The sequence below is a fragment of the Mixophyes fleayi genome, chromosome 1, assembly GCF_038048845.1.
Source record: "Mixophyes fleayi isolate aMixFle1 chromosome 1, aMixFle1.hap1, whole genome shotgun sequence".
Classification (NCBI taxonomy): domain Eukaryota; kingdom Metazoa; phylum Chordata; class Amphibia; order Anura; family Limnodynastidae; genus Mixophyes; species Mixophyes fleayi.
The window spans coordinates 47,271,077-47,298,562 of record NC_134402.1 but is presented as its reverse complement, the minus strand read 5'-3'; the positions used below and the strand labels follow the sequence as shown (position 1 = coordinate 47,298,562).

Below are 27,486 nucleotides of genomic sequence, written 5' to 3'. Positions count from 1 at the left end.
GTGTCAGAGCGATATTTTTATAGAGAGCCCTGTTTGAATTCCCAGCCCAGGTTTTAGCGGCCATGTGACCGCCGAACCCGGAAGTGTGGCTTCTGGGTCCAACAGAGCGGCGGGGGAACGCGGAAAGGTAAGTATTCGTTACACACCATGAGAAATGTAGTAAAATTTGTTAGAATGTAAACAAGTCTCACCCTAGACCGTTCTCAGGAGAACATTCTGCCATTTTATAACTTTTCTGTAATGTCAACACAATATTCCGTCAAAAAAATGATGTCAGTGCAAGTAAGTCATGTTACATCAGAGAGCAAAAGATGTCTCGCAAGGCAGAAATGTGCTTCTGATGGCAGGTACAGAAGTTTACACTTTAGAACATAAGGTCTCGTCTAATAACTTGCAAAATGACATGAGATTAAACACGGACTGCTCATATGGGAAAAAATCTGTACATGATGAAAATCTCTTTTATATGTGCTGGCTTTGCCTATTTCATTACGCAGGTAGTATGAGAAAAACAAATCTAGCTTATAGGAAAGGTCGTCATTTCTGTTGAGTTTCATCTAATGAAAAAACACCTACAACCACGTTGTTAAAAATATTGATTACCAATTGGTATGGGAGACAAGCCTGTCCTGACTCACCATGCATTCATATTTGCATGTAATATTTGGAATGTGTAAAAGATCCCGTATTTACATATTAATTGTGCACGTTCTCTTCGTATTCTGCTCTTGGATACCCTTGTTAAATAACAATACAATACGCTTTTATACTTTCCCTCTTACGACACCCCTAATTCAGTCCTTTAAACCTAATTTACTGTATCACACAGATTTATATATATAATATCTCATGTATAACTTATAAATTCATAAAGCAATGCAGACATATATGTATGAAATAGGATCTTTACTTGTACAATAATATAATAATATAATTGCAAAAACATAATCTTACACATGGTACATATAATAGATGACAATCTATGTGTAGGTACAATATCTTATTAGTTTCTTGCTAGTTATGTATGTGTGCATGTATGTATGTGCGCGTATGTATGTATCTCAGAAATTCATTGCAATAAATCTTATCTAACAGGCAAAGACTTCTCAGTCACTACTTAAAATGGCCGACCTGATGCCATGCTTTTGTTACGGGCACGTGCTGAGAGCATGTGGCTCCTTGGTGGACATTTTCCTAACAATGCAACCTTTATAACTTATAGCAACAGGCTGTTGGGGTATCGGGGTACACCGACACTTCTATCAATTACCTTCAATGTTAGTCAGATCTTCCTTGATTTTTAGTCAACTGGTGAACAGAAAAACACTCAACACCTGTATAATATAATGCTGAGCAGCTTTTAATCTGTTCCAAATTGAGACTGCTTCAGTGTCTTTATTTATACATAAAAGTTTAGGGGTTTAGTTTATATATATTGCAGTTTACCGAAGTTCAAACAATTCTTTCTTCTTTCTGCGTTATCTCTTTCCAGGTTTTCTGCCAATATTCTTGTACTGTCCCCCTCTCTGCCCCTTTCTCAGCTCCGTCCCGGTCATTTCCTCTTCTGTCCCTACCATTGACAGGACAATGGTCGGGACGCTCTTTGCTAATACCGCCGCGTCCCGGCATGATCTAGCAGCTGAGCGCGTGCGCAGATATAAAATGATAGAATCTTTTGTGGCCTTAAGGAGAATGTGTAAGGACATGTTCATTCCAGCTGGAGCTCTGCCATTAATAAAGCTGGCTATACATTATTGTATGCATGTTCCTGGGTAATGTTATGCCCAATAACAGACCCAAAATAGTAATTAATTAACAGCCTCCTGAGGCTGATTTTCAGCCCTGTGCCTTCTCTTTCCCGATTGGTCCATCATAGTATTTAAGGCAGGGAGGACTTAGCCTACTGACCTGCTCCTTTCTACTGTGCTTATTACTGGATCGTTTTCTGTGTATGACCTTTCTCTTGTATTCCTGGACTTCTGTTTATTTGCTCGTGACCCTGACCTTTGCTTGTGACTCGGATACCCTTGTTTGCCTGAACCCAACTTCGCTGATTGTTCCTGCCCTTGGACCCTTGCTTGTTTCTAACCACAAGTCCTGCTGTCATCATCTCCTATTCCAGTGCTGCGGCATTATTCATAAGCTTGCAGTACACTGAGTTTAAGACCTGGGGGCATCTGAGTACCTGTGAGCATATCTAGTTCTACAGGAAAGGCGGCTGATATACAGTTGTGGCCAAAAGTTTTGAGAATGACACAAGTATTGGTTTTCACATAGTTTGCTGCTTCAGTGTTTTTAGACCTTTCTGCCAGATGTTGCTATGGTGTACTGAAGTAAAATTACAAGCATTTCATAAGTGTCAAAGGCTTTTATTGACAATTACATTAAGTATATGCAAAGAGTAAATATTTGCAGTGTTAACCCTTCTTTTTGAAGACCTCTGCAACTCACCCTGGCATGTTGTCAATCAACGTCTGGGCCACATACTGACTGATGGCCGCCCATTCTTGCCTAATCAATGCTTGGGGTTTGTCAGAATGTGTGGGTTTTTGTTTGTCCACCCGCCTCTTGAGGATTGACCACAAGTTCTCAATGAGATTAAGGTCTAGTGAGTTTCCTGTCCATGGACCCAAAATTTCTTTTTGATCCCTGAGCCACTTAGTTATCACTTTTGCCTTATGTCAAGGTGCTCCATCATGCTGGAAAAGGCATTGTTCGTCACCAAACTGTTCTTGGATGGTTGGGAGAAGTTGCTCTTGGAGAATGTTTTGGTATCATTCTTTATTCATGACTGTGATCTTAGGCAAAATTGTGAGTGAGCCCACTCCCTTGTCTGAGAAGCAACCCCACACATGAATGGTCTCAGGATGCTTTACTGTTGGCATGACACGGGACTGATGGTAGCTGTGACCTTTCTTTCTCCAAACAAGCGTTTTTCCAGATGCCCCAAAGAGTCTAAAAGGGGATTCATCTGAGAAAATTACTTTAACCCCAGTCCTCAGCAGTTGAATCTCTGTACCTTTTGCAGAATATCAGTCTGTCCCTGATGTTTTTCCTGTAGAGAAGTGGCTTCTTTGCTGGCCTTCTTGACACGAGACCATCCTCCAAAAGTCTTCACCTCACTGTGCAAGCAGATACACATGCTAACCACTATGCTACCCCCAAGAATACTATTAATTCAAGCCCTAATTTGATACCTGTCATTAGTCATAACAGACAAAAACCCTGGAGGTATATTTACTAAACAGTGATTTTGAAAAGTGGAGACGTTGCCTATAGTAACCAATCAGATTCTAGCTGTCATTTATTTAATACATTGCACAAAATGCTAGAATCTGATTGGTAGCTATAGGCAACATCTCCACTTTTTCCAACCTGCAGTTTAGTAAATATACCCTTCAGACTGTCTAGAAACTATCCCCAGCCCTAATACAGTAGTGATCAGCCCTGGTTTTGTGGCAAGGCCACACAGACTCAGGTCTATGGAGGCAGAACTGAAGGGAAAGAAGGCTGTTGTGGTTTGTAATTAAACATTGTTTGTTAATGTTGTCTTATACTTGTACATTTCTGCTTGTTGTGTTGGAGCACGCATTCTCTCAAGCATAAATGTATATGATAATTTTAATTGCTGTTAGAATACATTTATATTTTTAGAAGAATTGGTCAGGGTGGGAGGGGAGCTGAGTAGCAGTATATGTAATCCCTAGCTGTTGGCTTAGCCCCAGTGTCTAAAAATGCAAGAAACCCCATTCACAGGACAATATGTTGTCATGATAAGATACCATTTCTTCTACTGTAGAGCTATCTTGTTAAAATGTTTACAGCCTAATACTTGGGCACCGGTCCAAGTAACTCCTCACATGTTGCAGTCGTTGGCCAGGGCCCATAAATATTTAACGGTGGTCCTACACAGAAGGGACCAATCAGAACAGTCTTTAATAAGTTTAGAGCATAAAGTAAATATCTGAATATGACTCACAGTAATACAAGAATGTTGCACTGTTTTTATTAGTGTTACAAAAAAAATTTTAAGCTTAAAGACAAGGCTTAATTTTGCCGCATTCCAGATGTTAAATGCAGCATAAATGTTACTGAGACAATTTTGCTATTTGCTTGCATTATAGGTGGTTCAGTGGTTAGCACCTCTGTCTCACAACACTGTAGTCATGAGTTCTAACTCCTGACCAGGGCCTTATCTATGTGGAGTTTGTACTTGCATGGGTTTACATAAATGATGATGATGATTCTGCATGCAAAATAAATAATATTAATGTGGATGGTGTGTTCCCCATTGGAATAATTCCAGTTATTCTGCTCAGAAGAAATGGCCACTGGTGGCTGTTAATCCTTATGTGTGCACAGCCTTAGACCTGTCTAGGAATGGCACATTGTTGGAATTTTCTATTGCTGCACTGGGCAATAAAGCTAGTTGATTTTTTTGTTTTTGTAATGATTTGTCTATGCTACTACTGTTATTGTTACTTTGGCTAGGGTGTATTCTTAGTTCTTCTATTAATATTAAAGATATGATGGACATGAGTGTTCTATGTTGCACTTCTATGTCTACTTCACTTGTTTAGACTAAGAAGAAAGCATGCTACCAAAAACTTCTAGGGACATGAAATTGGAGCAGTCATTGCAAGTCAGATACAACTGCCAGCCGTGCGGTGTATTCCTTTATATTCCAGTAGACCTGTGGAAGCGGAACTAATGTTTTGCTTATCCATATGGCATGCAAGTCAATGACCAGATGACATGGGGTCAGTGTGGGCAGTAGATGACCGACGCACAGGTCTACAACACAGTTATTTGACAACTTTGTGTTCAGACATGCCCCAAAAATGATATATTATAGGCAAACAGATATGGCGCTTATACTCTATATATTCTCCAGAGACGTCATAAATAGTCCAGAACTTGTTGGTAATACTAAAGTTCCAAAACAGTACTTTTCAAGAGGAGAAAAAGATAAAAATAATGTCTTCAATGTTCATTTATTTCTCAGTATAAATAGATCCAAAAAAAAGTTGTTGTGTATCCAGATATATATTTTCCACCGATGTTCATATATATAAACAAGCAGAAAAAAGTCGGGTTATTTCATATACACTATATACTCTGCCACGATCAATGACCTTATAACCCCCGTGTGGTATTAAAGGTATTCAATCATCACCACATGTGACCACTGACTCCCGACTGAATAATACACTTACACATAAGTATTTCTGTGATTTCAATAATGGAAGTAGAGTATATTTGATGATCTTCAATCAGATTCACATTATTCTTTGAGTAATCGCTCAAAAGAAAAAATAAAAGTGCTCCAAATGGTGCATTATCTCAATAAAACAAATTTAATATAAGCACAGCATAAAAACACATGAAAAAGTGAGGTCAGAGTGAAATCGCTGATAATCCTGAAACAGTTGGACTCTTACCCCATGTGGGATGGTCTTATGCATGTAGGGAAACCTTTTATCCCTCTCCAAAGATCAGGTTGCCAGCTGGTTACCGCTGCATACTCCACAATAATCGAGTTTTGATTCCTCTCCTTTCAGGTGATCTGCGTACCCTCTCCTCCTAGTCACCGCCTCTCCCAACGCATTTCAATTTGAAAAAATCTTTATCAAGGCAGTATAGTGACATTCAAAAACGGCCCCCAAAAATGATTCAACTGATTTTGATCAGATCATCATTGGGCAACTCATTATTCAACTCATCATTCTGGTGCTTTACACATGCCAATATTGGGTCAATTTATCAATATCAATCACCAATAGTCGTGCTTGTGTTGCCAACTTATTATATTTGTGTCGCTTGTTTCCCCAGGAATGTCCCAGTGGGATTGTTAATGAAGACACCTTTAAAGTTATCTACGCACAGTTTTTTCCACAGGGAGGTAAGTGACACTTTGTACCTTTGCAGTATCACAGTTCAGGCAGCGGAACAGTCAAATGTATCATATTCTCTTACAACTTCAACAACATATTTAGAAACACATAGAGTGAGACCAACTCTTTACCCAGGTGTATAACAAATATGGAACAGCAGCTTCTCTGTTATGCAATTATCCATATGAAGATATGTAAATAATGAAAACAGAATGTCTTAAAAAGTAACAACATTGGCAACACTTATCAAATATTCTTAAAATATTCTTTTTTTTTATGTTCTTCAGGATTCTTTGGATAAAATTAGACAAGAATGTTCTTAAAAGATCATTTTCATTAAGATTCAGTTTGTGTGAATTGAATAAAACAAAAAACATTGAGCATCATTTACGAAGTGCACTAGGATTTGTACCGGTGCACCCGGACGGTTTACTCTGCTCTTTTCTTTGGAGAGAAGCCTCCACAAATTAGAAGTATGCAGAGAGCCAGGACAATCTGAAGAGGCGCACTGTGGAAAAGTCTTGCTAATTTACAACCATCAACTTTAAGTTTTACTCCTAAGATACTGCTCAGTTTGTCCTCATTTATAGCTTCAAATAATTGTGAGTGAGGGAACAGCTGGATTGTTTTTATTACATTTGGCGCTTTTGTGTGTGAATTATTTTATTACATCCTTGAAGTGCCCCTTGTAATGTGCTTAAAGTTTAGCAGGAGGCCCGAAGACCCTGAGCTGGCACCAATTGTCCTTTTGTTCAGTGAAAATGTCTGTGCGCCCCTCGAACAGCAAACACCTCCCCTATATTTTCATTAACCATATCCTGCAAAGTGAAATCTCGTTTTTGAACTGCTCCTTAAAACGAGGTGATGTGGTTTACCTGCGAAATTCTTTGTTAGATAATCTCTAATTTCACCAAACGCTGCCACCCCGACATGTGCAAACACCTGCTCTTTTACTAATACCCCATCTTGATCTGTAGACCTAAGAAGTGCGCTAGCACCAAACAAGGCGAACGGTGGAACCAAAGCAGATTATGCATAGGGCCTTGACTGTGTTGTCCTTCATACATTACCTACATTGTTATTATATTGTTTTGCTATTTAACCCTAATACCCAGAAGCCCTGAAAAGGATGTCTCCCTCTGTCAGACACTTACTATTTTCTGTCACTTGTGTGCAGCAAACCCGGCAAGAATGCTGACCACTATATCATGCAACCACTAGCCGCCCACTTCTGTCACTGCCTCTCAATAACCAAGCACACCAGCAGACAGCTCTCAGTGCTGGAAACTGCTCTGGGTGGAGATTCAAACTCATATTGATGACTGGAGTGTAGTGGTTGTGGCACATGATTGGACAGGAGCTATCCAATCAGGTGCCACATTCAATAAACACTTAGTTGCATGAATGTTTGGGATAACTGAAGTCCTCCAGAACCAAAGGTTTAGTGCTTCTCCTCCAGTCAATTAGCAGTATCCAGCATCTGATATCAGGCAATTATGGAGGAGGTGCTACACTGAGGGGGTAGTTCATAAAAAGATGCATTATGCCATTGTAATGTACAATTAATGTAAGTTAGCATATGTTATTCATACATAATTTTCCAAAGCATGAATATGTTGCTTGCATGGAATTTGTTATGTCTTTAAAAGGAAATTTCACTCTTATTTTAGAGAAATTCTTTGTTATATGTGCAATGTATACTGAAAGGTGCTCAGGCAGAGTTGGATTATTTGTGCCACAAACTGAAGCAGGAAAAAGTGCTGTCAAATCCAACGAATGCTATCAGTGGCTGATGCCGAGCTTATACACAATCAAAGAAAATCTTCCTGCATGCATGCATTACGATCGATCTGAGAACAGAATATACGCAACACTATCTCTTCTGTATAGAATCTGCTCTGTTTAATGCATACTAGGTTGCACATTTTTATAGTACTTCTGAAGAACTTGTTGATGTGCAAAAACAGTTGATGAATCACAAGATCAGTTTCCTGACAAGCCTGTGGTTGTACTTATGGTGCAATTTTCCAAGAGGTTTCAAGGTAGCACGTTATTTGTAATAAGCTACTTCTACAAATGCCATCTTTACTTGTGCTTCTAACATCCTCTGCAAAACTTCTTAAAAATTCTAAAATATATACATTTACCCCGAGCATATTAAAATGTGAAGCATTCTTAAAGGTACATTACATTTCATATAAAATACATTGGCATTCCCTTCTTTTAATTCACCGTTTAATCTAGACGCTCTAAACTTTACCCTGCCTGTAGTCCTATTTGGATCCTGTGTAGACCCTACTTCACATATAATTCCCTAAAGGTTTTATACAATGGAATCGTATAGATTCATTCAAGCCTGATGGCCATACCAAATAGAATCTCATCCTAACTATGGATTTCATGGGGAAGGAAAAAGGAAAGGCAAGGAGAAAATACACAGTGCGCTTGGTAAGTGTTATATGTCACTTATTTCACAATAGGAGGGATTGTCGTCAGTAATATTCATGTTGACTCCATGAAAGAGGTTCTTGGCTTCTGCATTGTTCACAAATGTAAGTGGTGCTTGCGGCTCCACACAAAGTGCATTTCTTTAGCGGGGTGTACAGTATGGCAGTTAAGGTGTGGTAGCTTTAATTTTTCTGGAAGAGAAACACTTAGCTTTAATACACTTGCTGATAAGCCACATCATCAGTTTTATTAGTGTATATATATATACAATAAGGATTAGTAACAGTCCTTGAAATGGAAAATGTATCAGATCTGGGGGTAAATGTATCATACCCTGGTTTTTGCAACTCGCGGGAGATCGGCGTCTTCGCAGCTTAAATTTAAAGCGGCGCTGCCTTGTAAAGGGAATCTTTGCCGATCTCCCGCGAGTTGCAAAAACCGGGGTATGATATATTTACCCCCTGATATCTATACGCCTATACCCTTGAACCAATTGGCCAGGTTCAGCCATATAGACTATCCTTCTAGATCAGCATTTCAATTGTGCTCCTTTAAAAAATTATATTTCATGTCTCTTATTTCTTGTTCACCAATTATTTACTCTGGGTCATCTGTGTCATTAATGAAAAAGATGCAACACTGAGTTCTTTGTTAGTGGGGCTCTGGCACCATCTGATACACCTTGTTTCCAGAGGGTGTCCACAATACTCACAAATACATTTCTGTATTGGGGGTAAACACCTACAGTCATGGGTTGTTCTTTCCTTTATGTGTTTGAGTTGAACTTTCATATTGGAATTTTTCTCATTATGTATAACGATCTCTACACTACTATTGGCGTGAGTCTGGTTCTTCCAGACCTGGCTTTCTTTTGTAGACCGATAAACACCTACAGCCCACAACATAAGAAAATAACTTGCAATCAATATACCTCCCGCTAATATCATTGAACACCACAGGTGTTTCTTGGACCTTTAAGTAACTTGTACTTATACATTTTACGCAGACTCCCCTTGTCGGAAGATCTTGCGGTGCAAAGCGTGTATCCAGGTGTCTCTTCCTTGCACCTTCACTGCCGTGGGAGTCGTCAATAAGATCTGGTATGTTCCTTCATATCTGGGTTCAAGTGCTTTTCTCACATGTTTTCTTTATAACAACCCAATCTCCAGGTTCCTACAGATCAGTGTTAGGATCCTAGTTTGAATCTGGAATGGAAGAGAACACCTTGCAGTGGATGTTAGTCAATTGTTTCCTGTTTACGCCATTAGTTTCTGCATTTTTAATTTTAATGTACCATTCAGCCTTTCTACCCGCCCACTACTCTGGGGGGGTGTAGTGCTGACGTGATACCCACTTCTTCTAGAACCTGCTGTAGTTCCTTCCCATAAAATGGGTACCTCTGTCACTCTCAATCACTTTTGGAACCCCATATCGACATACTACTTTGAAATTTGTTTCTTTGCCCATTGCTTTGTTGGTTGCTGTTCTACAAGGCCACACCTCCACTCAGTGACAAAATAGGTCAATGCACACAAGGACACACTCATAGCCAGCTATTTTTGGCCACTGTATGAAGTCAATCTGCAGCCTTTGGAAAGGGTACAGAGTCTATGGGGTACTTTTGAATGGGACTTTTACAGTCTTACCAGGATTGTGTAAAGCACATATCACACATCGAGATACATATGCTTGTGCAGCTTGTGCAAATCCAGGAGCCACCCAGTTTCTTTCCAGGTCCTTCAACATGGTGTCCTTGGACACATGGACCTTTGCATGTAGGGCTTGTGGCATCACTGGGTACAATGCTTTTGGCAAACAATAGCGATCCTGCAACTGCCATTCATTTCCTTGTTCCTCTGGCCCCAGCCTTTTCCAGGCCTGTTTTACAACATTTGGGGCTTCTTCTTGAAATTTATGAGTGTCTCTAAAGTCTAGGATTGGGGTAGGGCCACAACATTTATGCTCACAGGGTTCAGTGTCATTACAGCATCTTGCTTTGCCGCGGCATCTGCTACGGCATTACCTTTGGCTTCTGAGGTTTGTTCCCTAGTGTGTGCCTGTACCGTTATTACCGCTAGTCTCTTAGGCAGTTGAAGAGCAGCAAACAGGGACCTAATGAGTTCTGCACACCCTGTGTATGGTGTGCCATCAACATAATATCGGGAACCATTTACAAACAATTCTAAATCATCATTCGGGAGAAAAAGAAAAAGCTTATGTATTTTTTGTGTCTTGCTGCTGCTGTGATTGATTGTCACATTCACTATGTGTCTGATCAATATCTGCTTCTTGTGTTAATATGCACCCCTTCTTTCCCCTATTTTGAATACAGCAGCAATAGAATAATGCTGCTGGGTTCAAAGTTGCACACCTTTTTAATTTGACATTTAGAGGGGGTAAGCAAAGCCACTTCATACTTAGTGAGCCTGGCTGAGGACAAGTGTTTTGTCTGTGCCTGGCTGAGAATTTCTGTTACTGAATGTGATACCTGTATAACAAGTTCATGCCCCAATGCTATGGGGGCTGTTTTTTTCCATCAGTAGTGAAGCCATGGCTACTGATTTAATGCACGCTGGTGTTGCCCTGATTACAGGGTCTAACTGCATAGAGTAATATGCTAAGGGACTTTCTTTCCCTCCATGTGCTTGTGTGAGCACACCCTGGGCATGTCCCTGCGTTTCATGACAAAACACATTAACTAACTTGTTAAAATCTGGCAAAGCCAGTGCTGGCTCTGAGGTTACATCAGCTTCCAATTGGTTAAACATTTGTTCCTGCTAAGAGGAGAGTGCAAATGACATGCTACCATCCAGGAGTGCCAATGCAGGAGCACGGATAATAGCTCATAAGGCCTTAAGTCTTTTTTCTAAAACACAATAGTCATACTAAGCAGAATCTATGTCTCATAAATCTTTCTAGTGTTTACTTATGTTTGTTGTGGCTGTGGACTCACGCAACCCAAAACATATTGCATCCTTCTACTCATTGAGAGTTGGATAAATTCAATCTGCATTACCTAAAGGGTCTCTCTCTGTAGCTGGGAGGTGTGTTGGTTCTGTGAAAATAGTGCGTCCAAGATTTCTCTGCAAGCAGGTTAAACAGCTAGCAGAAAATTGCAGCTAGTGTAAAGTATCTCGGAGCACGCCAATAGGCCATAATCAATTGAGCCATAGCAGTCTTTGTGTGTTAACCACGACTAAGCTGCGCCAAAACAGGCTACAAACTTTTTACTCTTTTTTTGGTGCCACAAGCTTACCATCCTTACTGCGCCACAAACCTGTGTGGGCAGGTTCACATCCTTCCTGCTTGCCAGCTGGAGAACTTCTGTGAAGAACAAACTTTTTGCATAGAGATTAACATTTGTTCATTAGGGATTACAGTAACTGTCATTAATTAAAATTTTTGTTCTTCAATCCTTTCTACTGTTGACTTCACTACTATGCCAGCTCTGGTATTAAACATTTGCCAATCAGTGCCTTTCCACCCCCTTTCACTGTGTTTCCCTCATTGAACATTGTGTACAGTAAGTGGCTGCTCATTAAACACTTATTTATGTGTTTCTCTGTGTAGCTTAACTGTGACGCTATGCATTCCATGTCATGAAAAAATTATTTCCTCAAAGGGGCAGTCCCTAATCTCACAAACAGGGAATGTCAGAGTGACGTGACCTGGGTGCATGCTCAAAGCCACTCCTATCTCATCATCCTCTAGCACAGCATCCTTGAATGACTCTGATGTCTCTTCCTGAATTTCAATCATTCCATAACTCACAGCCCTCTCAAAAGGTTCCAGACATTCAGCCATTTTAAAAGCAAAACTGTCTCTCTCACAAATCAGAGTACTCTCATTAGACACCTCGCATTGTATCTGCAAATCACTCAGCATTTTCTCAACAGAATATCCCAATCACAAAACATTCATGCATATTTTCAGATTCTATCTTTTCCCTATTGAAAATACAAATGTATTCACTTGAACAAGTCTCGCTCACAGACGGGATTTTACCTTGTAACATTTCTTTATGGGCATAACAAACCCCCCTAATTTCATCAGCGCCATTTTCACGTAGATTAAAAATGCTTGTAATATCTACATGTAAAAGCTCACTTCCACCTTACACTATTTCACAGATAATTATTTTTCTCTACTTCAAAAACAGAAATGGCTTTTTGGACCCCAGCCAGCTGGAGGTCAGTGTTTTCTCCTGACACTATTTAAATATTATTTACAGTCTTGTCCGTCCGTTGATTTGTTCAGTGACAGACCACAGAGTTTCAAACTTTTTGCATCTCTTCAAAAGCTTACAATTAATTAGGCGTTACATTTACAAATGTATAACTTTTTTGACTTTAAAACCAAAGAAAAACAAAACAATTCTCACTCCCTCACTTATAGAGGAAGAAACATTAAATGATATCTTCTAGCCTACAGTTTTGGAACTAGAAGTCCCAGCATTCAACTAATATTAATCTGTTTTAATGTGTTGTTACCACTCCGGAGACATTTAAATTACTCTTGAATTATTGACACATACTGAAGAACCTTTTTATCAATTTTACATACATTGTCAGATAACCAAAACCACAACCCCCTTCCTTTCTCCACATACTGAAGTCTACTGCACAGAATAAGGGGGGGGGGGGAGGTTCCATTATCTCAGCTGCGCAGCATCATACATACACTGCACAATGTTTCTCCTATATACATACATTTACAGTACCCAAATTATATGACTTTGAATTTCAACATTAAAAGTACCTGTTACAGGGAAGGTAATTTTGTTAAAAGTCTGCCTTATACAAATGCTCAAGTTACTTAACAACCGTTAAACTATTTTTCCTATATGTGTGACTAGCAACTAACCTTTCAGTAAAACTTGTTTTTAACTCATTTTAATGACAGATTCACTACACAAATAATGCTAGTCATAATTTTTACACCTTCTGTCTGGGTCCTTAATTTTGCAGCATTACACATTTTAAACATTTCTTTACTTTCCAATAATTCAGTCCTGTCTTACATTTACATCTCCACATATACTTCAATTTTCCATATCTCTTAACTTCCCTGTGCCACCTCAAACAATCTCTTGGGGTTTGATCTCAATACCCCTTTTGTTATTGTCACATTAACACTTGCAACACTCTAGTTACTCAATCCACACATGTCAATTCCTTCTCTTACATCTGCCATTTCTGCACATTCATGTTCATAAATCAATTCCTCCATGGTTTACAGCTACGTTTCACATTTTTCTCTTAAGTTTCTCTTAAGTTATGTTTATCAATATATTTTGACATACTCTTTATCATGTGTTGTATCTTAATTGGATCAAAACTACCATTTTTGGTCAAACAATTTACTCAATCCTACACAAAATTCCTTGCCATGGATATATTCTATTATGTCCAAAGGCATTTCTGGAACATCAGATTCTGTACTATTGTTGTTACCCATGATCAAAATACCTTATGACTTTTAGTAATAACTATTGTTATTTCCCCTGGTCAAAATACTTTATGACCTAGTCAAAATACCTTATGACTTGAAACAACAATTAATACAATCTGGACCCGTACCTGGGTCCCAAAGAATCAAATTCCTTATCAAATTGTGTATTTTATGGATTCCAATGCATTGACATTAAACTTTGACCATCAAATTTTCAAAGAACAACAGATAATATGCAAAACATACCTTAAATAAAACAAATATTAAAGTTTTCCTCTGATTGGCTTTTATGGTCAAGGCACAGTGACACACAGACCAGGCCGGACTGTAGAAATACACAGAGGCAGAGCAGAAAATTGCTGACCACATGGATTTATTCATCTATGTCCCTCTCTGATCTGACGATCGTTCCGTGGGTCACTGGGCGCTGACCATCTCGCTAGGGCCTCAAAAGATATGTCAAATCCAACGTATGCTATCCGTGGATTTATGCCGAGCTTATACACAATCAAAGGAAATCTTCCTACATGCATGCATTACGATTGATCGGAGAACAGAATATACACAACACCATATATTCTGTATAGAATCTGCTCCGTTTAATGCATACCAGGTTACGCATTTTTATAGTACTTCTGAAGAACTTGTTGATGTGATGAATCACAAGATCAGTTTCCTGACAAGCCTGCGGTTGTACTTATGGTGCAATTTTCCAAGAAGTTTGAAGGTAGCATTTGTAATAAGCTACTTCTACAAATGCCAACTTTACTTCTGCTTCTAACATCCTCTGCAAAACTTCTTACAAATTCTAAAATATATACATATATCCCTGAGCATATTAAAATGTGAAGCATTCTTAAAGGTACACTACATTTCATATCAAATACATTGTCAGTGCACATGAAAATGCAAATTTATATGCATATTCTTAGGCGTAATTTAAGATGTGTCCAGGTTTACAACACTGGCATATGTGGCAAGTTTATGCCAGGAGCAACAAGTGAAGTGTAGAGACACTGTAGACTTAGTAGTAAATGCGCAAATGGCATTACCCTATTTCTACACCATATAATAATATAATGAAATGTCATATACACAACAGAGAATAGTGTCTGGACAGTGTTGTTAATAAAATTTAAAGTCACATTTACCATGTAAAATATCATTAAATACAAACACAAATAAAAGTACAAAATAAATTAAATTAAACTAAGTGAAACTAAAGTTAATATAAAAAATTGTTATTTTCCCCCTTAAAAATCATTTTCTGTCACAGTCCAAATGGTTATGTCTATTAAGTAATGCGAATAGACAGCTACAAATTCATATAATATAGCAGGCAAAATAAAGAAAGTACTATCAGCTGAAGAGGTGAATCCGCAGACATCCAATTAGGGCTGCTGATCCTCATCATCTCATCATTGCGTCTCGTTGCACCAAATCCCTAGCACCCAGAACATAAATGACTCAAGGAAAGGTGTGTTTGCATCTGCATACAAGTCCACCTCAGCCGCAGTTATGTATGCATACCCTTCCCTGTTCCACCTTCCCAGTCCAGCAGTGTGTAACTAGTACTTACCTTTTCTGCCATGACTGCGTCTTCAATGGCCCAGATGTTATCTTAGCTATTCATACTAGTCAATTCAAACTCCATGATGTTGGGTTTGTGACAGACTGGTTGGGGTCAAACATAAACAGAGGACAGCACATCAACAGTGTTATCTTAAGATTTGTGTAACTCAACATACAGTGCAACAATGTGTCAGCAGCAAGATGTGCTCTGAGCATATCTGGATAAGTAAAGATATGGCAGTCATCATCATTAACGATGATAACTACAGTATTAAATATAGAATAACAGAATGAATAAGTTAATATAAAAAAAACTGTGTACCCACATCCCCTAAAATAAGTAACCAGCAGCAATGCTATAGTCTTCACTAATTATCACTTAAGCAAGGTTATATTGAGCGTAAGGTCCCCCAGCAAAAGGTGGCAGCCAGCAGCAGGTGTGCCAGGTTGGGCTCATCACACTATGACAGGAAAACCCACAGCCCGGGAACCGGCCCACACAGCACTAATGCTGGTTACTTACTTTTGGGGGAGGGCATGTATTATTTAAATGTATTTAATTATTGTTTTTTATTTAGTCATCATCTTCAGTACATATCTTTAGACCAGATCTTCAGGACCCGTAACAGATAATTTCCAAAATCTGGAGATGATTCCTACTCTAAATAGGCCGCATCTACAGCAAATGTGCTATACTTACATGTACATAGAGAGCCATAAGACACGCTACATGGAACTATAAATCTGGCTGCACATGCTCAGTAAAACTAAATTAAATTTGAGTTTATTTTATAGTTACAGCCAAAAGAACATATCCTTATATTCTTGTAGTTCAATTTGTAAATGTACCTCCTCCATATGCAAATGTTTGTACAAGGTATAAGGAGAAAGCCGTTTCAGTTGGCACCTCAGGCAGCAGAATATCTAGGCTCAGACCTGACCCTCGCTCTGCGTTCTGACCTACCTCCTAGAGTCATTTGCTTTAGTAAAACAAAAGAAGCTTTTTTGTGAGCCAGCTAGAAATCTGAAGATCCAGAACACATTGCGGGAAATTTAATTCTTAACAAAGTCCTGTCGGAGACTTGTGTGAGGAGACTCTGTGGGATGTTTGGTTAAGGTTTTAGATATGATAATACCGGAGAAGTGTGCAGGCACACATCACGCGAAGCTCCGACATGACTTCGCTCATAATTGAATTCCTCCTATTCATCATCATCATCATTTATTTATATAGTGCCACTAATTCCGCAGCGCTGTACAGAGAACTCACTCACATCAGTCCCTGCCCCATTGGAGCTTACAGTCTAAATTCCCTAATACAGACACACACAGACAGACAGACAGAGACTAGGGTCAATTATTTTTTTATTTTTTTTTATAGCAGCCAATTAACCTAACATGTAAGTATGTTTTTGGAGTGTGGGAGGAAACTGGAGCACCCAGAGGAAACCCATGCAAACACAGGGAGAACATACAAACTCCACACAGATAAGGCCATGGTTGGGAATTGAACTCATGACCCCACTGCTGTGAGGCAGAAGTGCTAACCACTAGGCCACTGTGCTGCCCACCTATTTAAACTTTTATATTCAGACCAATGAGGCGCTTGTGCTGTATCTGGCAGATTATGCCCTGACACTTCCTACAGCTTGGTGATTTCACTAAGATTTTTGTGCACACTGAGCATGTTCCTGCCAGTACATACGTATGTCACATTCTTAGTAATATGTTGGAATACCTCACTATAAGTTAGCTCTTATCACTAAACTTTATTCAGATATGTAAAAAGGTGAATACAGAAGAAATATATAGAATAAACTATCTGACTGTAAAACATATGTAAAAACATATGTTTATTTCTATGTTATTTGTTGAGATATGTGCTATTTACTCACGTGATTGACCTGCTTTAATGCCATTCTCATTCATGCAACAGAAAGCGCAGAAAATAGTGAGGCATTCTACTAATTTAGTTTAAATATCAAAGGTTTATTTATGTTTTAAAGTCACCAACATTATTTAATGTACTAATGACTAGTTCACTAATAAAGGAAACTAACCCTGTTTTTTTATGTCCCTTTTGTATATGTGTAATAATAGTAGTAAGGAATAAATATATATAAGATGTTCTTGTAATAGGATTTTACTTAGCTTCTATGAAGATGTTCCTAATTCTACTTCCAGCTCCCCTGTCACTCTTATTGAGATGTGCTAAACATCTCACAATATAATAACTTGGGGACAAGAGGCGAGGGATATGTGTGACATCATTGGGCACAGGTTATGACATTCATGGGGCGTGGCCAATTATAAAGAAATGACATTATGACAGACAGCAGGCATAGAGGTAGTAGACATAACTGCCTGAGGTGCTCATAGCCTGCACAGAGAGGTAGCACAAAATACATCTAGCAGCCAAGAGTTTCCAGCGGGTCTGAAAAGTGGAGATGCTGCCAATAGCAACCAATCAGATTCTATTATCATTTGGTAGAATGTGATAAATAAATGACAGCTAGAATCTGATTGGTTGCTATAGGCAACATCTCCACGTTTCAAACCCCCAGAAATTCGCAGCTAAATACATTTACCCCCTGGAGTGAGTTTTCCCGCTATGACCAGGAAAGACATCAGAATAAGGCTTTAGATTTACATTCTGCACATTGACAACTATCACAATGTGTTCTGCAAAAGATTTATATTTTTACAATGTGTAAATAAAGTGTGTTTATCTGCTTGTAATTTTAACATCAGAAAATGAAATTTGACAAGATGTGAATAATTCACAAGAAGTAAGTTTTACTGTCTGTGTGCTAAGCCACAAAATGATCTCTGCCTCCACCCTCTGGCTGTTATTGATTTGTGCATAAATTAGAGCATGTAGAGGATTTAAAAATGATCACAATATTTCAGATACGAATTCCTGCATTAGCTTCTGTGTTGGTGGATTTTGGTTGTTTGGACATTTCCCTAAAGATTTTAAATAGAAATCAGTGATTAGTTCATTTTTTTAATTTGTACAATAAAGGGTATATGCCAGTGGTTCCCAAACTTTTGCAGTTCGCGGCACCCTTAGAGTCTCCAAATTTTTTCAAGGCACCCCTCCAAAATAATTACTGAGCAGTCCTGTTTTAGAAGTAGTTGGGTCAAAAAATTGTAATAAGTATTTAGGTCAGGACAGAAATACTTATTTAGTTGTATGCAAAAATGCCCCTCTGCATCCAGGCACTCTGCCCCCTCTGTCCCCAGACACTCTGCCCCCTCTGTCCCCAGACACTCTGCCCCCTCTGTCCCCAGACACTCTGCCCCCTCTGTCCCCAGACACTCTGCCCCCTCTGTTCCCAGGCACACTGCCCCCTCTGTTCCCAGGCACACTGCCCCCTCTGCAGCCCTCTGTCATGCTGCCCCCCTCTGCAGCCCTCTGTCACGCTGCCCCCCTCTGCAGCCCTCTGTCACGCTGTCTCCATCTGCTGCCCTCTGTCACGCTGCCCCCCTCTGCTGCCCTCTGTCACGCTGCCCCCGTCTGCTGCCCTCTGTCCCCCTCTGCTGTCATGCTGTCCACCTCTGCTGTCACGCTGTCCCCCTCTGTTGCCCCGCTGTCACGCTGTCCCCCTCTGCTGCCCGCTGTCCCCCTCTGCTGCCCGCTGTCCCCCTCTGCTGCCCTGCTGTCTCCCTCTGCTGTCACGCTGTCCCCCTCCGCTGTCATGATCCTTATCTCTCTGCCCCCTCTGCTGCCCCGCTGTCACGCTGTCCCCCTCCGCTGTCACGTTCCTTCTCACTCTGCCCCCCTCTGCTGCCCCGCTGTCACACTGTCCCCCTCCGCTGTCACGATCCTTCTCACTCTGCCCCCCTCTGCTGCCCCCCTGTTCCCCTCCGCTGTCACGATCCTTCTCACTCTGCCCCCCTCTGCTGCCCCGCTGTTATGCTGTCCCCCTCCGCTGTCACAATCCTTTTCACTCTGCCCCCCTCTGCTGCCCCGCTGTCACTCTGCCCCCCTCTGCTGCCTCACTGTTTCCCTCCGCTGTCACAATCCTTCTCACTCTGCCCCGCGCCAGCCATAGAAAAAAGAAAGAACACAAAAACGTACCAATCCGCGCGGCGCCAGGACCCAGCAGCCTCCTCTCTACCGCAGCTTGTCACTGACGTCGATATTCAGTGACAAGCTGCGGGAGAGAGGAGGCTGCTGGGTCCCGGCGCCGTGCGGATTGGTAAGTTTTTGTGTTCTTTCTTTTTTCTATGGCTGGCCCACAGCACCCCTGTGACAGCGCCGCGGCGCACACTTTGGGAACCGCTGGTCCATGCATTAATATAATGCAGTGCCAGTAAATATGCATTGCTGCAAATCGCAGCTATACATATTTAAGCACCGCTAAAATGCACTATGCCGAGGCTACTTTGGGGGCCCTGGCGAAGCGACCATTCTGGTGTGATCTGTTTTTCCTATTTCCTATGAAAGGAGCACTTTCGCATAGACACTGACAGGTAACGTCATCCCGAGATGGGACAAACAATGCAAAGCTTTTCAAAGCTTGGTGCATTGCAGAACTGTGCATTCCCCATATTAATCTATGGGGACTTACACACCCCAAACAATAAAGAGCAAAGTGATAAAATATATACAACAGCGCATAGGAGCTACCATGGATTTGTGGATATATAATTATCAGATAATAATTAAACTGATAAATTATCTATTGTGAAGTTATGTTTTAATAAATATGTTTTTTATTTACAATGATAACTCCTATGGGCTGTTGTATATATTTTATCACTTTGCTAGTTTTGTAATTTGTCATATATTATGTAACTCAGGGATCTATGACCAATTTTGCGGAATAAATGTATAATTTTGTCTCACCTCTTATACTGAATTGTTATAGTAAAGCCATTTATTTCAAAGTACAGTGAACGGTTTCTCAGCTATTCACAAGCACAAATTCCTGTAAATCATTCCATTCATTTCTCCCAATTTTCTGGGCAGAATTTCCCATTTTAAAATCAGCTAATTGGAATCTTCTTCTAGCAATTTAAATTTAATGATAACTCTTACATTTAGGGAAGATTTACTAACTATGTAACCCATACTTACTAACATTTTGGTCTTAACCACCGAGAGATCCCGGATGAGAGGTGAAGTGGAGGATGGAAGGGGCAGGACGAATCACATAATTTTGGCCCCGCCCCACTATGCAATGACACAAAGCATCATTTTGATGCTAGGTGAGGGGCCAAAATGCCACGATTGACCGTGATTCACATCATAGAGACTCCCATCCAGTGGGAGAATTGCCTGCTCTCTGAGGAAACCTACCCGGAATTCGGGAGTCTCTCGGACATTCAGGGAGAGTGAGTATAATGTAACCTCCCACCACTTTGAGTGTAGGGGGAAAAAAGAACTGTTTAAAGAGGAACTGTCAGTTTTCAGTTTTGAGTGCCTGCTCACTCAGCCACAAACTTACCACCGGGCATTATTATAATGCTACCAGCCTTATATTGATGCTGCTGTGTGTCCCCACCATGTGTTCAGCTTTTAGCAGTCCCAATAAATGTGTTCTCTATGCCTCTCGCTGTGCCATACTAAGGTACAGAGAAGTTTAACACTATAGTACTTTCACCTACCACTGTATACTATGCTTGGGCCATTCTCCAAGTGTATAGAAGGGTGGGAGAGCAAATCATAGTCCAATCTGTGGAGAAGAGCTTTCATGCAACCTGGAAAAAATCTAACATCAATAGTAAAGTAGAAGCCTAAGTGCAAACAGGTTTGTTAACACACACACATTTTCAAGAAAATAACTTGCAAAGCTGTGCCCATTCCTCTCTACTATACTTACTGGTATTTCGCCTTAGGCAAGATGCAAATTAGTTGCTTGTGGGGGCTCTCCTGTGGGCTTTGTAATCAATGTGATTATGTGATCATACAGAGTCAAGACGTCCTACAATTTGATGATGTCACAGAAAGTGTCTCAGGAGCACAGTGAGCATGCTCCTGCCAGTACTTGGGATGTTCACATTCTCATTAATATTCATGAATATTTATTCCTGATCAGAAGATGGCTCCTATCACTGAACATCATGCAGACATGTAAAAGGTGAATATAAAAGGATCTATATAGCTGCAACAAACAATAAATGTAATATATGCTTATTTATATGTTGTTTGTTCAGAAAATGTGGATCCCAGTGCAAACAAGTTATTGTGATGGTGTGTACCAATTATTGCACTAGTCCAGCTGATGTTATAAAAAGTGCACAGATGTGCTTGTCACGATGGCTGCATCTGATAGGAAGGACTGGGCGGGTCAGGGTGCTTAATGCCGCATGCAGGCTAGGGGCTCTCACTTACATGAAATGGCACCCACATCTAAAACAAGGTTCCATTTTGTAGGACAAGATTAGATTTAAGAGGGAGATCCAAGGGGTGGAGACTGCATATTTACGGGGGTCCAAGTGGTGAAGAAGGCACATTTACGGGGCACAAGTGGTGGAGAACGCACATTTACGGGGCACAAGTGGTGGAAAACGCACATTTACGGGGCACAAGTGGTGGAGAACGCACATTTACGGGCACAAGTGGTGGAGAACGCACATTTACGGGGCACAAGTGGTGGAGAACGCACATTTACGGGGGTCCAAGGGGTAGAGTACTCACATTTACGGGGGTCCAAGTGGTGGAGAACGCACATTTACGAGGGTCCAAGGGGTAGAGTACGCACATTTACGGGGGTCCAAGTGGTGGAGAACGCACATTTACGGCATTTCAAGTGGTGGAGAATGCACATTTACGGGATTTCAAGTGGTGGAGAACGCACATTTATGGGGGTCCAAGTGGTGGAGAATCTCCACCAATTGGAACCCCATAAATGTGTGTTCTCCACCACTTGAAATCCCGTAAATGTGCGTTCTCCACTGGAGAACGCACATATACGGGACTGTACCGTGTTTGGCGAGTAACACAGAGAATCAATTTCCACTCATCCTTGGAGGTGGGGAAACCAGACCTTGACATATGCTTCCAATATGACGCCTTCCAGGTGTACTTATAGGAAACTGTGTAATACAAGCAGTGAAACACAGAAATCTGACCCATGTAATAAAGACATTCCGGACGCCCCTCTTCGCTGAATAATTTTATGATGTAAATAAGGCTAAACCGAGCAGTCTCTTAGGAGGAAAAGTGAAAGGTTAAATTTAATGAAGACAGCGATCCTATAGTGCTAGCAAACTGGAATTTGAAGTTACTCTTTATACCATGCGTATTTCCAGCTGCGGCTGTAAACCTAAAAGAGTTTGTGCAGAACGTTTTTATAGGGGCAGCTACAAAACGCATGCTGTGGTTGTCAAACGCTTTATTTCCTTAGCTGCCAATATTTCAAAATAGTTTCCAGGAGACTCCCAAGAGCTGCTAATAAGGAGATCACGCACATCACTGGCTCAGCAAACCTGGGAGCAGTACAGTCCACATCATGTCATGTGTCCTATATTTTATTAGGAAAGTAATTTTTTTGCATGTTCAGTAATCAATAAATATATACAATGCAGCTGATCAATACTGGAAAATAGAGACACATCCAGGGCCAATAACTTCAAGTGACAAATCGTTAAAACCTGAAACTGTCTCTTGAAAGCAGGGAAAGTCAGTAATAGGCCAATGTGTGCAGTCAAGTGGGAATATTTCTTTGGGTCATAAATGAATTTGTGTTCACATGTGTAGGGTCAAGGGGCGCAGAGAGAGGGGGGCGGTATGCAGGAGGCAGATATGGTCCCAGTCCCAGCAGCCCATCCAGCGCCACAGCTCAACCGCATGGTGGGAGGGAAAAGTGAGTCGACCAAATTCTACCTACTGGTTCAAGCAGCACATCCCTCCTAGGCTGCGTGCACATGGTTCTGGCTTTTGCCGAAACTGCGTGCACAGAATGGGAGGGGGGGTCCTGTGCTTTCTAACCTCTCTCTGGATTTCCCATGCAGCACCGTTTCTTACCAAGACTGTGCCTGCAGCCGGAGGTGAGGGCCCAGAGTAGTGCCCATACTGGGGCCTGATGTAGCTCTTGGGGATCTTCCATAGGTCCACTTGGAGAGGTCTAGTTTTCATGTTGTCTTTTAGGTAATTCTGTCCTACTTTATTTTTCATTCGTTATTCCCAATGGCCAGCATCAAATTATGTTCATTATTTAACATCATTATATTAGTAATAAATAAACGCTATTTCTATGGACAAACCCCTGCCCTCTCTAACTTACCTGTCCATCAAATAATGTATTGTGTACTAAAAGTTAACATTATACATTGATTCAAAATATGTTTATGTATGTTAACCTTGTTTCATGTCTCAAATGTCTTAAACATGTTTGTTTCAAAACGTTTCATAGCCAATCAAAGGACTGTCTAATTAAGAAGTTTAATGGTTGTTATACAAATTTTGACTTGATCTTAAATGAAACAAAACCATAACACGTATGCTAATTCAATATATTTTTATCTTACTTGTAGATGCATCAACTTATGCACACTTTCTGTTTAATGCTTTTGACACAGACCACAATGGATCTGTGAGTTTTGAGGTAGGTTATATCCTATATTATCGGTATAAATACAGTGTGAATTAAAGAGGACCTGTCACCTTAGTGAATTGGCTTTTATGTAAGTACATTAATATTTGTGGAGCTGATTATCCCTCCGCCTCACACATTCCTTCCACAATCCCTCAGGATATCCCCTAAATGTTTCATGCCTGATATGGAAATAGGAGACTTCCCAGCTATTGTTTAGCCACCTCCACTCCTGCCAGTCAATGCTCCAGGGGTCCAAATGTCAGGTACTAACTGGAGCCTGAACACCACAAGATCAAACACCAGTGAAATTGAATGTCAAACACAACCGCATTTGAAATGGTGTCTATAACTTGAGGTTTTATTCTCATTCAGGAGGTAAATGGGGGGAATGGAACAAGGCATCGCCAAGACAAATAGCAAAATTTGGGTTATGTCCCGTTAACACCTGTCCTCTGGTCTACTCAGAGTAATCGTGGGGGTTGACAAATGTACAGTAAACCACAAAACTAATGCTATGAAGTCCAGAGTAGGGGCCTCAGGAGGGTGGTCCTGCATTGCTGGGCACCCCTCACCTCCGGGCTCAGTAGCAGCCGCACCATCCGAATTGGCGATAGCTTCCCCTCTTTCAATGGAGATAACCCCATTGTCCTCAGTGTGTGTAACTTGCATTAACCAGAATGAATGGAGCAATGATCAAAACAAACACAACAGTGCTTAATGTGAGTAAATTCACAAATAGGTGTGGGATCATTGGATCCAATGGGTTCCATTTGCAGACCCATATTCATGTGACATCTCTACACGGTAAGAGAGAATTCTTTACCAGAGTGAACCTAACTCTCTGCATATGACCGCACTCCTTACTAGTGATGACTGACAGAGGATGAGGTGGTGCTGGAGAGGTACATATCCCTATGTACATATCAGACAAATTTCAGATGGATCTCCTGGGGGTAATATTTTTCAGTAATCAGACACAATAAAAATGAATGTAAATGAATTATAAAAAAACATATGACAGACCTGACAGGTCCTCTTTAACAGGGCTTAGGCTTTGTGCTATTTATTCAGATAATGACTAGCCAATATTTAGCTCACTTTCAGGCTTTCAATGTTGTAAAAATGATTTACAGGGAATTTTAATTTGTTGGTTGTGAAAACAGTATGCAATATTATAAAATGATATAGAACATTACATTGTGTAACGTGAACCATATGGTATTTCACACTGATATCTCCCAATATGGGGATTTGCACATTTGTTCTTCAGAGGCCATGCCCATATAAAGAGGTTTTTCACTTTAGTTTTCTAGTAAATCCCCTCTATTCCCTGTATGGTTATTATATTTGGAATTTCTCCCAGCGGAGTCTCAACACCTACATATAACAGGGACCTCCACCAATCACATTCAGCGCTGCTTGGCCCTCTCAGGAGAGGTTTGACGCAGTGCTGGTTATAAGAACCGGCCACTGATTGGAGAAGAGGGAGCTGAACTCAATAAAATCAACAAAGGTGATGACACTTACTAAGGCACTGATGTCCCTGTAGTGTGAGAAGTGTTTCAAGATTATGACAACCTTCATTCATGTAATTAATGTGCAAAATTTGTATTTGTATTCCTGGCATTGTACGAGTTTCACAAAAAGTTGCCTATGACATTCGCAGTGAGGAATGTTATAAAGGGACAGCACTTTCTGATGAACCACAATGTGCTTTGTAGATCGGTCATTCCATCTGTCGGGTACATTTGTTGTCTACATGGTAGTATCACCTTCACATCTCTTGCCCATCATTTCCTTTGATGTTGACTTTCAGGTCTATGGAGATCTCCTTCATTTTCATTTTTCAGTTGATGGTAAAACAGGGTAAGTTCTAAATTTGTGAAGAAACTGGACAGAGAAGGTCTAAAGAGGACCCATCGCCTACTAGACTTGGGAGACATTTTTTTGGGCTGAAACATTTTTGCCTACTACCCCTCCTGCCCTTGTCATCTGACCTCCTCTTCGGGAAATCCAGGAGGGGAGGTTGTAAAAGTTGGGAAGTAAGGGTTGAAACAGTGATCAGCCAATCAATTATCTTGCAACTAATGAGGAGAAAAGTACCCACAGTACAGTGGAGCCCACAAAATGTCTGCCTCCACTGTGTAGGCGATGGGTCCACATTAAATAACCAAATGAAATTGAGAATCTGTGGAATTATTTAGACATTTTAAACTTTTTACATGTATAGATTTCTTTTGAATGTTACGTATGTCTGAACGCTAATTTCTTGATAAAATGTATTCTGAGATATTAGGACTCACACCTAGCGCATGTGTCATTTTTGTTCGTTTTAAATGTTTATTGATTACTTCAATTTCTCATTTTTGAAGCATGTATTAGTCTATTATTCAACAGTAAATGTACCCCCTCATTTATGGCAGTGATACCATATTGTAATGCTATATTATATCCTGGAAATGTTTCAAGAAATTATTTAAAATGTCTACGAAGGTTATTGATGGTGTATGCATTTTAAAGAAAGAATTTTTGACGCTCAAGGATAGACTGGGGCAAAACTTTAATGAGGTGTTCTTAGTGCATTTTACTTAATTAATTGATGTTAACCTATTGCTATTTTATATATGATAGAGTTTTTGCTATTCTGCATTTCATCAGTTTCAGACTTACCTTTTGTTTTAGAATCACTCAGATTCTAGGGGGTAAATGTATCAAGCTGCGAGTTTCCGGTGGGTTTCAAAAGTGGTTATGTTGCCTATAGCAACCAATCAGATTATAGCTATCATTTTGCAGAATTTGCAAAATAAATGATAACTGGAATCTGATTGGTTCATAGTGGTTATGGCAACATAACCACTATTGAAACCCGCCAGAAACTCGCAGCTTGATACGATATGACTTGATGGACAAGATTTACAATAATGGTGGTTGGCATGATTTTTATTAATTGGCTTTTGTGTCCCTCATTTTTCTAGCTCCTTTCTGTGCTCTTGAGAGAGGTCTTTCTGGTATAATGTAGGATTGCTTCTTTTTGTTGGCCTCCTAACCATATCTAACAAGTAGGGTAACTGTGTAACATGCGGCTAGCTGTGTCTGCTTCCCCACAGCAGTTGCATCGTGAGAAAACCACTAAAAGGGCAAAGACCGTCTGGATTATGGAGGGCAAGAGGCATTCAGTACTAATATTTCAGTATGTGTCCATCAACAGTACATAGTTATAATTTTGCTTTAGGGCGATAACACCTTTAAAATATAACTTCAAGCAAAGCTGCCAACCGAACAAGTCTCAAGAACTCAAATACAACTAGATGTAATTTTATTCAATTCAGATGTAACTATACAGATCTGTGAAACAATAAAAAATAAAACATATTGATGATGAAAGGGAGAAATGGGAATTTTGTCCTATAAAGAGACATTTGGCAGTTATTATTATTATTTTTATTATTATTATTAATTTTTATTTATAGGGCGCCACAAAGTATCCGTAGCGCCGTACAAGGACAAACAATGGCACAGTACAAGGTGAAACAGCACAGTACAAGTAACAGTAAGCACTATAACTCTGGGGG

At 40.2% G+C, this 27,486-nt stretch overlaps 1 protein-coding gene across 5 annotated transcripts in view; it reads left to right on the top strand.

Annotated features, from left to right (window-relative positions):
* KCNIP4 (potassium voltage-gated channel interacting protein 4) overlaps positions 1–27,486 on the top strand; it is a 511,112-nt gene that overhangs the window by 473,253 nt on the left and 10,373 nt on the right. For 3 of the 5 annotated variants that reach the window (XM_075194728.1, XM_075194726.1, XM_075194725.1), the window contains exons 3-4: positions 5,833–5,902; positions 23,853–23,923. The exons of 1 other annotated variant lie outside the window; for it this stretch is intronic. In XM_075194728.1, coding sequence (XP_075050829.1) covers positions 5,833–5,902; positions 23,853–23,923 — 141 coding nt within the window. Of the gene's footprint in view, positions 1–5,832; positions 5,903–9,348; positions 9,443–23,852; positions 23,924–27,486 lie in introns of all 5 variants that reach the window. One more of the 5 variants, XM_075194727.1, reaches the window with a different exon arrangement.